This window comes from Diadema antillarum, unplaced genomic scaffold, assembly GCF_040938485.1.
Source record: "Diadema antillarum isolate AM-2024a unplaced genomic scaffold, OU_Dant_1.0 scf00000006, whole genome shotgun sequence".
NCBI lineage: Eukaryota > Metazoa > Echinodermata > Echinoidea > Diadematoida > Diadematidae > Diadema > Diadema antillarum.
This window is the reverse complement of record NW_027270895.1, coordinates 3,701,279-3,714,475: the sequence shown is the minus strand read 5'-3', so window position 1 is coordinate 3,714,475 and position 13,197 is coordinate 3,701,279. Positions and strand designations below refer to the sequence as shown.

General features: G+C 39.3%; 1 protein-coding gene across 1 annotated transcript in view; it reads left to right on the top strand.

Moving 5' to 3' along the window:
* LOC139715873 (uncharacterized) overlaps positions 1-13,197 on the top strand; it is a 225,044-nt gene that overhangs the window by 168,992 nt on the left and 42,855 nt on the right. Inside the window, 2 exon segments of the mRNA XM_071627416.1 lie at positions 8,384-8,583; positions 12,424-12,756. Of these exon segments, the coding sequence (XP_071483517.1) occupies positions 8,384-8,583; positions 12,424-12,756 (533 nt within the window).

The following is a 13,197-nucleotide window of genomic DNA, read 5'->3' as shown; positions in this document are numbered from 1 at the left end:
CAATGTACAAGCTGAAGGATTTTATGGTAGAGTATACATGTATATCTGGGCCCCGTTTTATCAAAAGATATAATCAATTATGAATGTCCTTACCACACAAGCTGCCATAGACTTACAACAGCAATCAACTACATAATTATAACTCTTCATAAAACAGGGCCCTGGAACATCATGCAACAGGTGCATGAGTTTTGTTGACCCCTCCCCTTGCATATTTGTTTGTGTTTTTTTGCCTGCATATTTCACAAAATATCAAATCAAACCACAGGTGTTCCTATTGTACTTGTGATGGTATGACACCAGGTGGTCTGTACAATGAAAGAACAAAAGAGATTTGCCATACAGGAATTCAGTATTTATGACCCTGAACAATAGGAAAATTTTATGCAGTTGTTACATCTTTTGTTTGTTGTTTTCTTGTGCAGAGAATCTATTACACACACACAAACATACACAACACTCAGCTACATGTAACTCTATCACAATATTACAAGTGTGCATAATGATTGCAATATAGGTATACCTATGCCACCATGTTATCATAATTACGCACATAGGAATATGTTCTGTGACTTTACTGCTCTGCAGTATTAAACCAAATTAACCCCAAACCTTCCTCCCCTAAAAAAGAAGAAAAAAGTCAATAGCAGAAAGACAGATGGAAAAAACCCTTCTTCTTTAAGCCTATACCCAAGTTATGCCATGGTGTATTATGAGTTCTTGGATTACTTACAATGCATTAGAATGATGGTACACTTTCAAATATTACTATTCCAGTCACTCCTAAAGATATGGTGATGTTTCTACAAAAAAACCCCAAAAAAAACACAACGTTCATGTACAGAGAAAACAAATGCTTGACCATGTAGGAATCTAGGTGTGAATGTTATTGTTAGGGTCAGGTTTTAATTTGTTAAGTATGATCTTCACATGTAGATAAAGTCCAAAGACTCACATCATTCCCTCTTTTGTTAATTTTAGAGAATGCTATAATCCCATATTTTGATGCTTGGGATATTTCAGAGCTCAAACAAAGATTTAGGAGATCACACTACAATAAAAACAAAAAGGGAAAGAGTATTCCCATAGGTTTTAAAGGATAAAGACTTGAGATTATTTGCAAGACGAGGGGGTTGAAAGAAAATAGCAAAATAGAACTTGTGCTCCGGCTCATTGAAGCACCTGCCCGACGATGTCAAACCCTGATTTGGGTAATTGATATATCCCGATATGACATAACGCGGCGAGATGAAATTTCCTCGGGGTAAGAATGATGCCGCTTCTTGGTCGTTCACACCTCTCTTTTGCCTTTTTAAAGGTTTTTCCCCCTTTCTCTTCTTCATTTTTGACCCTCAAAATAGCTGTACTAGTCCACTGTGATGGTACATGACAATATCAGTGTTGACACTCTATTTCCCCACACCCATGAATTCCGAAAATAGCAAGGCGGTGAAAATAAACGACAAAAGTTCTCTGCAATATAGCACCGAGTGTTGGTGAGAAAACCATGCACTGAATGTAAAGAGTTTGATTTCTGTCTTTAATTTGTGTTTTGGCATTAAAAAAAGAGTATATTTGTATCCATTGGCAAATTATGAGTTCAATGAAACAAAACAAGATAGAGAGGAATATACTGAACACAATGATATATAAAAAGTGAATATATTAATATATTTCGGTATCCTGTCTCATATGTACCCTAAGTAAGAATGATCCCAAAGCAAAACACCCAATTATTTTTTTTCTTTGTTCAGCATCCTGATTGATCTTGTGTCAGAATTGTTTAGTGTGGTTTGTGTAAATGAATGAAAGTGAAACGAAGTGTCGTCACTGTACTCTTTGAATATACTCACAATGCTGTGCACAAGAGGATTATCTAGTTTGTGTTTCAATCGAATCAAAGATTAGGCCGCCCAAAATCTTGCACTAAAGCAGAAGAGTTGTTGAGCGCAAGCCAAAGGCGATTTCTACACTGAGCAGAACAGATCAGGTGATTTATGTGCAAAATTTCCCCCCATCTTGCTGGGGAAGTGAAGTGGCGCACAAAAGTCACATTTTGGCAGATGATTAGAGAAATGAAGAGTTTCCTCCCCTTCTTCCCCTCCCACACCTTGTTTCAGCTTAATGAATATGTCCTTAGAAACTTGTCCATTTTGGGATTAGCTGCCCCTTTGGGCTTTGTCAACGCTGGCTTCTGCGAATCAATCAAGTTGTGCAACAAGCAGTGGAAGGGATTTTGTGCTGATTTATTTTTCATTTTACTCTGGTTTGGAGCCCTCCCAAGTTCTAACCGCAGGGTAGAAATATGATTATGTCCTTGACAAAACAAAATAATTTTCCTTTTTTTAAAAGTGAAAATTGCACAAGGCATTGAGCCTTTTTTTTTTCCCAGTCAACTTGTCCAATTCTCATCAGCATGAAATAAACTAATACAAGAATTTGGTTTATTGTAGTGCAGTGCACATGTAGGCCTACCATGTTGCATGTCTTGCAGTTGTGTAGCAGTTTCTCGTACTTATGACTTTGTCCATCATCAGGTCAATTAATCACTTGTTTGTTTGTCTGTCTGTCTTTCTCTTTCTCTCCATTTTCTTATCTCAATCCATCTGTCCATCCCTCAGTTCATCTGTCTATCTTCTCATTCACTTTCTCTGTTTATGTTTTCATATTTATCTGTCTATTTATATATCTATCTATCTGTCTATCTAACTATCTATCTATCTATCTATCTATCCATCTATCTATCTATCTATCTTTCTATCTATCTATCTTTCTATCTATCTATCTATCTATCTTTCTATCTATCTATCTATCTATCTTTCTATCTATCTGTCTTTCTATCTATCTATCTATCTGTCTGTCTGTCTGTCTATTTATCTATCTATCTATCTATCTGTCTATCTATCCATATATGTATATATATATACATATATTACATCCATCCATCCATCTATCTATCTATTTATCCATCCATCTATCTATCTATCTATCTATATATCCATCTACCTATCAGTTTGTATGTCTGTATCCATTTGTTCCATCTGTTTGTCTGTCTTTCTGTTCTGCCCCATATGTTGTCTGTATGTGCATCACATACAACCATGTTTTCATGCCTGATTTCATTCCCATGTAATGTATTGAAAAATTCATGTATGCAGAGCTCCATAGATTGGCATATATACGACTGTAGTTCAGCATAAAATTCACGCACTTGCAGGTTGTATGTAAGCCTACAGTTGTACATGTAATATGCCCATTTGCCGGCATGGTTTGTGATGTAAAGTGTGGGAACTGTAGGGGGGAGTTGCCCATTACTTTTCACTCCCTAGATTCCAATCAATCAATAAAGCTGCACACACCTGTTGTGTGTATTTCATTGGTATTATGGGAACAATAGTGAGGCATTTGTAATGTGTGAGTAACAGGTGCCTTTGTCTGAAATATTGGATTTTGGGGGCATCATTGATCAATAATGTGAAATGTACAAGGGTATTGTTTGTCACAAGCATGTATGACCCATTGTCCAGTTTGTTGCAATTTACAGATACGTTTCATTTCATTTCATTTCATATCATTTTATTTACAACAACACAAAATATTGGGGTTTTTCTGTAGATGTTGACACATATTGGACACTGTGTCATTCAAATGCTATCTTCTTTATAATATATACACAAGTGGCAATACATGTACTTCAGATGTGTGTATATGCCCCACTACATTTTATCTTCTGTGCCCAAATAATCTGATGATCCTTGTTTGTGCATGAATAACAATTATTGAAACAAGGGATTGAACCTTTGCACTCTAAAAGAATTTCAAGCCATTACACGCACACACAACCAACCTTACTAGTATGTACACTATATAGGTGTGCAGCATTGCTGTGGCAACGAAAACTTATTTACAAGTTGCTTATTATTGTTTTAGTGCTGCTGTAATTAATGCATCTGATAGTTTTTTAAACATTTATACAAATATGATGCATGGTTTGTCTGCCTTTCATAACAACATACAGGTTATGATTATACAATGTATGCACTCACATGCACACACATAAACCTAGGCTCTCCTGTCTATGCATATCTATAATTTATCTCTCGTAGATAATGGCCCATTATGTCCACACACAAACATTCTTTACACTTAAAAGTTACCAGTGGCAGGTACAGGATTGCTCTTAATTGCTGGCATTGCCAAATGCAGAACAGCTCCCTCTATAGTGTGGGTCAAGATAGTGTCATGTGGATGTTCGCATACCTGCACGTGTGATCTTGCCACAAAGGGCTGGCAAAGGAAAAACGTGTGGAGTGATGTTTCAGGGAACTACAGCAAACCAAGGGAGAACCGCCAACATCTGTTTCTTGTGTACAAATGTCAGGAATGCATTCCCACAGATCCACACAAATATTGATAGACTAACAGACAGGCAGACAGACAGACAGACAACTTTTTTTTTCTATATGTGTATTATAAATCTGTCATGCTTGCATTTAATTGTTTCCATATTCAAACCTCATTGTGATATTGATGTACAATTACAGTAGTGAGATAATACACTGTAGCTACAATACATAATTTACTTCTCTTTGGAAATCACCATATGTGACCCTGCACCTCAAAACAAACAAAAAGTCGCCAGACATGAATTTTTAGGTAAGACCATATTCTGGAAGAGCAGACTTTAAGCTTTAAAATGATGTATAACTCAAATCAAATGGACACTCCTAACCTATCTAAATATTGGAAAGAAAACACAAACTCAGGAAAAGTGTGAACTGAGAAAAGAGGCTCTGAAGTACAGTGTCTATTCAAGCGCTTAATCTTTACCAAACCGTGCTGGCTGTGCGATGAATGGGACAAAAAACAGGAAGTAAACCACCAGAGTAACAACAATGAAGGGATTATCAAATTAAATTGCAATTAAGCATGCCTCATTAACACATTCTGTGCATAATTAATGCCAACTTTCAAAGCAGTAGCACTATCCTTTCAAAAGTTATTAGAGTTGAAAGTGAAGAGTGTGGACAAGGTTTTTCAGAAATGAAAAAGGGATTCTAAAGACACACCTAATCACACTATTTTACCAAAAATGTTCGAGATAAACTGCTAAAAAACACACTTTCCTGCCCATTTTATAATACCAAATTTTAGCACAATGTAAAAGAAGACCCGCTCTTTCAGAAAATATGAAAAAGTCAAGTTCAGCTATGTTGACCCATTTCACTTATTTTCTGTCCTCACGCAAAATCAGTGTGTGCGACTTTATGTTCGTTTTGAGGTGCACTGTCACATATGACTTCCTCTGCAGATTAATTTCAATGTTCAAAATGGGCAAAATTCTGTTTTCTTTATACTCTGGTGTCTCACCAACTCCATGGATTTCCAAAGATTACAGAATAGGTTAAAAAAAGGAAAAAAACAATAACAAATGATTCAAGGATATTTGAATATACCATTAGTGTGCTCATACATGATTTTTAAAATTATCTATCTGTCATGTTTTGTGCAGCATGGCTTATGCAGTATTTTGTTTTGATAATTTCTATTCATATTCCAACAAACATACAATAGGAAAAGCATATGTACATACAAGTAAAAAGCCAGAAGGGTTTTCTCCCTCTGTCACTTTTAATACAGACTAATGGTTAAAGTGGCTTGGTTCATATCCCTTTAATTTATTACATTGGAGTGGGTGGGGTGGTGATGATGATGATAGGGGGCTAATGTGAGTGGAGCAGACAGGGAGGTCACTAGGGGTCATAAGTTCTCCGCCAAGTTCTGTCATTCCAAGGGCATTAGTGCCAGCATCCATCTGGCTCCCCAGTGGGACTTCTTGATACCGGTCCTCACTTGATACCGGTCCTCATCTCACCCCAATCCCCTCCCCCCATGTACACACACAAAGAGGGAGGAAAATGATGAATGAGTGGTAAAAAATAACTGCATACAAACAAACCAAAAATGTGAAGTTAACTTACTACATTATAGTTCATCAGTCTATTTTTAGAGGAATGTTAAACAATGTTTTTGTTTGGTTCCAAGTATACAAATATATACATGTGTATTGTTTGATAGAATTCACAAATCCTGTATTATTGTAGATCTGTAGTGCACATATCCACATGCAAACTGGGGCTTCAAAATCAAATGCCAGACCAGTAAGAAAATAAATGAATAAAAGATTGACAAAAATAAAGACTTACCAGTAGGCCTAATCATGTAAAGATTAGGACATGTTAGAATGACAAAGAGATGAATTAATCTGCTCATAATGTGCCTAGGTTATGTGCCCGTATCCCATGAATCCCTCTGTTTCCTGTGCCTACATGTACATTCAATTGTAAGTCGGCCTTGACTCTGGATGTCCAGTCGTCTGTTAAAACCATGTGATGTCTCTAGGGGTGTCAGTGACATGGTATACGCCTTGTATCAAGTCATATGACTGCACTCTCAGCGTAGTGGGGTTTATCTGTAGCGTTCAAATGGCAGCCTACATTTTTGGGATGCTTTCCCTCGTGTTCGTTCAACCCTCCCCCTCACACCAGCTAGGTCCAGTTCTGTCAATTATGGTTTGCTTCGTACGTGGTCGTCCAAGAGTGGTCAACCCTTACTTGTAGCAAGCGGTCGATGACAGAGTTGTCTTGTCTCGAAGAAGAAGAAGAAAAAAAAATCTGCATCTCTCATCAGCATTCAGCTGTTTGTCGATAGATCGGTAGCATCCTGTGCTGGTGTTTTGCTTGCCTTTGGTAATCCGCGGACTCTGTGCTTGTCACACTGTATCCTGCCGGGTTTTGAAAACCGATGTTTTTCTTGGATCATGTGATCAGCTAAAAAGCAAAACAATGGATGCCTATGGCGTGGAAATCTGTGATGGGAATGCTTGTGGATAATTTTTGGAGAAATCGCTCCCTGGGTGGAAAACAAAGAAGAAGTGTCTTCAGTGGTTCTGGGCATTTTCTTCTGTCGTGGAATTGATGAGATGAATTAGAAATAGTGGAATATGTTTGGAATAATCAAGGAATGTAGCCATTGATTGCAAACTAAAGGTGGCACTAGTGTGCGTTACTGTATGTTATACTCTACAGAACGTAAGGGCCCTTGTATGCATGAAGGACAGGTTTTATGACATTGAAGCAAAAGCGATAGAGAGATATGAGGAAAAAGAACTTTAATGATGTGAAAAGCGTAGATTTGTCATTATAATGTTGTCATCCATTCGCTCATGGAATCCATCAGTCTCGCGCGAGAGTGCTAACAAAGTAAAAATTGATGGCTGTGAACTCAGTATTCAATTCATTTTCAATTTTTTTCCTGCAGTTCAACCCTTTGAGTGTTGAGCCAGACAGCTGTACTACAAACTCTTGTTAGACTCCCTGGACAGGTGATTTTGTGGGGGAAGGGAAGGCTTAAAGTTGTCGTGTGATTAATCCTAAGTGCCACTCCAGACTGGCATTTTTTATATAAACATCTGTCGCCATGACAAATGCTGGCAAGACAAACAGTCAAATATCTGCTGGTTAAATATGTACGGTTGCACATACCAGCTCAAATCGCATTTGAGGTGCCAAGTTCACCGCAGCACGCCCTAGATCGATATACATGTTCTTTCAGAAAAAAAGAGAAGCGGGGAACCCAATGCACGGCACATGCTCACAACAACATTGGATATGATATGTGTGTGATAATTGTTGCGTGGATATCGAGTGTCGCGGATGACAGAGCAGACAATGTTCAGTGCCGGTGTATGAGTGTTACATCCTGATTTTGCTTGGAGAATTCTCAATGGTATCCTTCCTTTCCTCTTCTGGCAGTCGTGCCATCGCCACATTTGGGAACGACGAAGAGACAGAACCAAAACAAAACAAAAAAATTGTTTGTTTACATGAGAGCAGAGTGAAAGTGCTGCCTTGGAATTGAAGGACACTCAACAAAAATACCGAAAGAGGAATATTGCCCAACATCCACCGCCGTTTTGCTCCCGATTTGCTAAGAGACACTTCCACAGACACACAGTGGTCATAGCTAACCTGAGCAGCAGTCATGCCTTTTGTGATTGAGGATTTCTTTGTGCTCTATGTTCTTCCTCTAATTATTCTCTGCATTATTCTCATTTTTTCCCACTATGTCATCAAATATCGTTCCTCCACATCCCCATCATCGGATGCCTCGCCCGCAAAACCGCTCTTCTACTTCTTCCCCGGGTACTCGCCGCAACGTGTCACCACCTCCCCGCCTCCCGATGTGCATCGCGCCCCGTACTCACCCCAACCTCCATCTCCTCACGATTGCGTCCCGCCGCCCGAACCCGACGGACGCGAACGCCCTGCGTCATCGCCCGCCCATGATGCGCCGCTTTGCTGCACGCTTCCCGACCAATCAGAGGAGAGATGGCTGAGGCTACAGGAGAAGGCCAAGCAGAGGACGCACGAGTTGGAGAGCGCCATCAACAGTCTAAGCGACTTCGAGGGTGCCTACAACCGCCTCGAGACGTGGCTGGGAGAGAAGGAGAGGATGACGTCGGTTCTTGGGCCGATCGGCGTGGAACCAGGCATTCTACGCAACCAGAAACTACAAGTAGAGGTGGGTTTACATATTTCCATATCCACCAAATTCCCATGGTCTATTACAGTCAACCATTCACTGTTGTATAGAGCTTAAGTATGGCTGTACTATATCTTCATTGAGACATTGAAAACATCATGTGATTTTAGTGTGGATTGGAACAGAAAACCTCATAGCCTTGAATGCACTGTCTAAAGTTCATGGCGCAGAAGGGTTTAATTGTCCCCGCCGAACGAGTTCGAGCAGGGGACTATGAAACGGGCTCCGTACGTGTGTGTGTCCGTGTGTCCGTCCGTGTGTCCGTCCGTCCGTCCGTCTGTGTGTCCGTGTGTGCGTCCGTGTGTGATCAAAATCTTCAATTTGCTACTTCTCTGTCATTTATGAGCCAATTTTGATTCTGTTTGCTTTATATGATAGCACTACATGGGAGCTTTGAAACTTCTACACAGAATTTCAGTCGTGACCTTTGACCTTGACCTTTGACCTATATTGTACATTTTGCTACAAAATGCTACTCCTTCGCCATTTCTAACCCGATTTCGATTCCGTTTGCTTTATGTGATGGCACTAGGTGAGGGCTTCAAAACTTCTACACAGAATTTTGACCTTTGACTTCTTTGACCTTTGACCTTGATTTTTGACCTGTATTGTACATTTTGCTACAAAATGCTACTCCTTCGCCATTTCTAACCCGATTTCGATTCCGTTTGCTTTATGTGATGGCACTAGGTGAGGGCTTCAAAACTTCTACACAGAATTTTGACCTTTGACTTCTTTGACCTTTGACCTTGATTTTTTGACCTATATTGTACATTTTGCTACAAAATGCTACTCCTTCGCCATTTCTAACCCGATTTCGATTCCGTTTGCTTTATGTGATGGCACTAGGTGAGGGCTTCAAAACTTCTACACAGAATTTTGACCTTTGACTTCTTTGACCTTTGACCTTGATTTTTGACCTATATTGTACATTTTGCTACGAAATGCTACTCCTTCGCCATTTTTAACCCGATTTCGATTCCGTTTGCTTTATATGATGGCACTAGTTGAGGGCTTCAAAACTTCTACACAGAATTTTGACCTTTGACTTCTTTGACCTTTGACCTTGATTTTTGACCTATATTGTGCATTTTGCTACAGAATGCTACTCCTTCGCCATTTCTAACCTGATTTCGATTCCGTTTGCTTTATGTGATAGCACTAGGTGAGGGCTTCAAAACTTCAACACAGAATTTTGACCTTTGTCTTCTTTGACCTTTGACCTTGATTTTTGACCTATATTGTACATTGGCTACAAAATGCTACTCCTTCGCCATTTCTAACCCAATTTCGATTCCATTTGCTTTATGTGATGGCACTAGGTGAGGGCTTCAAAACTTCTACACAGAATTTTGACCTTTGACTTCTTTGACCTTTGACCTTGATTTTTTACCTATATTGCACATTTTGTTACAAAATGCTACTTCCGGCGGGGACATATGTTACGCACCGCGTAATTTCTACTTTTCCTTGTTAAGTCTGCATTCTTAATTCCTTACTACTGTTTTTATTCACCATGATCATGTCTCATATATGTTTGCTGTAGAGAAAGTGTTCATCCCATGCTTTTTATCACAAATGATGTGGACAGCTTGCTTTTTGTTATATACACAAAAACGCAAACACATTTTCTTGGATTTACATTGTACCCAGTATGATTCCCATACTTTCAGAAGAATCAGAAATTCAAGGTTTCAAGACTTCCCACGCACTTTCAGTGGATTTCGTTTAATTGTGCGAAGCCCAAACTCGAGACACAAAACCATACCGATCTGCTAAAATAGTCTCTATTTGTCCTAGAGCCCCATGCTACAAGTGGAATTAAGGGTGTGTTTGACAGGGGTAATTGTAGATGTGGATGAGTTTGTTTACCTCAGATTTTGTGCTGTTCTTTGTGAATAGAAGTGGGGCCTATTGGAACTGGCTATCTCAAAAGCAGGCAAAATCATGTCATGTACACTTGTACTGGAAGTACTTGGGGATACAAGCTGTAGGCCAAATCAAGACACAACATTTCCCCTTTTCACTTCTAATACTGCCTTTGTGCTGGTCAGGTACCCCCCCCCCCCCCTGCTAAACATTGCTCAGAGCCTAACATCTTTTAAGTACCTTAGTGAATAAGGTGCTAATACCTTCCAGCAGATAATCCAGTCAACAAATACTCCCCCTTTTAATCTTGAGGATTAGGATTACAAGTCATTTAGGTTAGCACTAGAGACAGTTATATGCAGATTTCTTTCTTTCTCCCAGTAAGCAGTTAAGTACAGGATTGGGGAGGTTAGAGCAGTGCATGCTAGGACAAATCATGAGACTGAGCAGGTGTACTATAAACTCAAGTTGTAAAGTTATGTTTTCACTTTAAAAAGCAGATACAACTTGTAGCGGCCATTTTGTGTCTGACTGCTGCTTCAGCATTGAGCTATGTGTTGTAGTCAGTAAATGCCTGTCACTCTAAGATAACCACTAACCCACTGGGTACAGGATCCTGCTCAGACCTGTACACAGTCTATATGGGAATTTCAGAGCCTTTTGAGTGAAAGGATTGTTCCATTTAGTGCTATTAGCCATTCACACATGCTAACTCTAAAGCTGATCGAGTGTAACCTACAGTACCTGCACTTACGAAAATGTCTTTGAAGCAAAGTGTCAAGCAACAGAAGTCTGCTAATGACTTTACACTGACACAACAACTTTGTTGTAACTTACTCAAATTACTGTAAGTTACAACTTTCTGTGAAGTACAGAAAGCTGTTTTTAAAATGGCTACTATTGGGAAGGGGTGCTACATGTATATGACATCCTGCAAGTACTTGTGCCTCTGAACTTGTTTAGTTTTGAGGGTGAAGACAGTTAAAAAAGCATCTGTACCTGAATTCTTATGATTGTTTGTTCAAACAAACCAAATATGCCTGAGCAACTTTTGTAACCACAACTCTTAACTCACTCGTAAGCCATAGCAAAGCACCATTCCTCTTGTGGACTTTTCTTACTTTATTGGGGTCCTGCTCTCCCTGAGTGTCCGAGGGGCCGAGTAAATACAAATCTCAAAAACAATCAGAACGAGAGGGTCATTTGCAATGGATACAGAGTAGGGACAAAAGACATCAGAAAAGGGCCAATGATTATTTGACCATGATTGGGGTCAAATATTCCCCAGGCAAGTAGAAACTGCACAAGAAGAATTTGCCTGAATAGATGAGCAAATACATGTTGACAGTGTATTACTTGCCTCGCCAAATGTCGCAAGACATTTGGGGTTTATTTTCAAGATCGTGGCTTGTTGATTGTTTTGTTGTTGTTAGGGAAATTTCAAGTGTTGCTCCAATTTTTGTTAGATTTTTAAAGTGACATAATGCATCTTCATATGGAAATTCAAAGAATTTTTACTCGGATCATTCTTGTGAAACTTTATTTAGTAAAATACAGTGTATATTACAAAATGTATGTCCAATACTCTCCTGCTAGAGAAAAGTAAATTTTATTAGGGCAGAAGTTCCATTGTGAATGATGATCACACTGCATCTGTTGAATGATGGTACATATGTATTTGATAATACATGTACAGATGTACATCAAGCAATACTTTCACCAAAAAAAAAAACCCTCAAAGCCTACATTGCATAATTTTACTATAATGGGATGTCAACTTTTCAGTACAGACAAATTTGGGGGAGAATTTGCCAAAATGCCGTATAAGATAGTTTGATACATTGTAAGTAACAATATGCTAGAAGTGCATGGGCATATACAATATACGTAGATGGTTTTATCTCAAAGGGAAACTTGAGGAAATGCTCACTTTGTCACTCTCCTCCACAGGTCCTCCAAGAGGAGTTCGCCGCCCACGAGCCTCAACTTGAGCATCTCCTCGAGGCCGCCCAAGCCATCGCGGAGAAGCAGGACCCGCACGCCCGTGACACCTCGCCCGTCCAGCGCCAAGCAGACGAGCTCAAGAACACGTGGGACACTCTCAAGGGTCGCCTCGACGACCGCGAGGGCCAGATTGACGACGTCCTCCGCGAGAGCGAGCGCTTCCACGATACCCTTCAAGACTCCTCTGACTGGCTCCTCGACTTCAGGAACAAGATCTCCAACCTGGCCCCCATCAGCAACAGTCCTGATGTCGTCAGACAACAGATGGAAGAGACTAAGGTTGGTGGCTGGTTTCCAGATGAAGCAATAGAGAAAAAAAAGAGATTTAATTCTTATAAATGTTTGAGATGAATGTAGCTTCGTAGAGAGAGAGAGAGAGAAAGAGAGAGAGAGAGACAGTCTGATAGATAGATAGAATGTAGATAGAGAGATAGACAGATAAGGTAAATACATAAGTAGATAGATAGACAGATAGATTTAGAAATATTAAATAGATATGGAGTTTGAAATATTAGATAGATTTAGATAGCTTTAGATTTTGAAATATCAAATAGATATGATTATGGAGTTTGAAATTTTAGATAGATATAGATATTGAAATATGTGATATTATACTCTTGTTCAAGTCATGTAGGAGGATGTTCAGAGGTAAAATTAAGTGGGAGGGCCTCTTCAAGTAATTTATCAATTGTCTTGATATCTCTTACACTGTATTTTGAT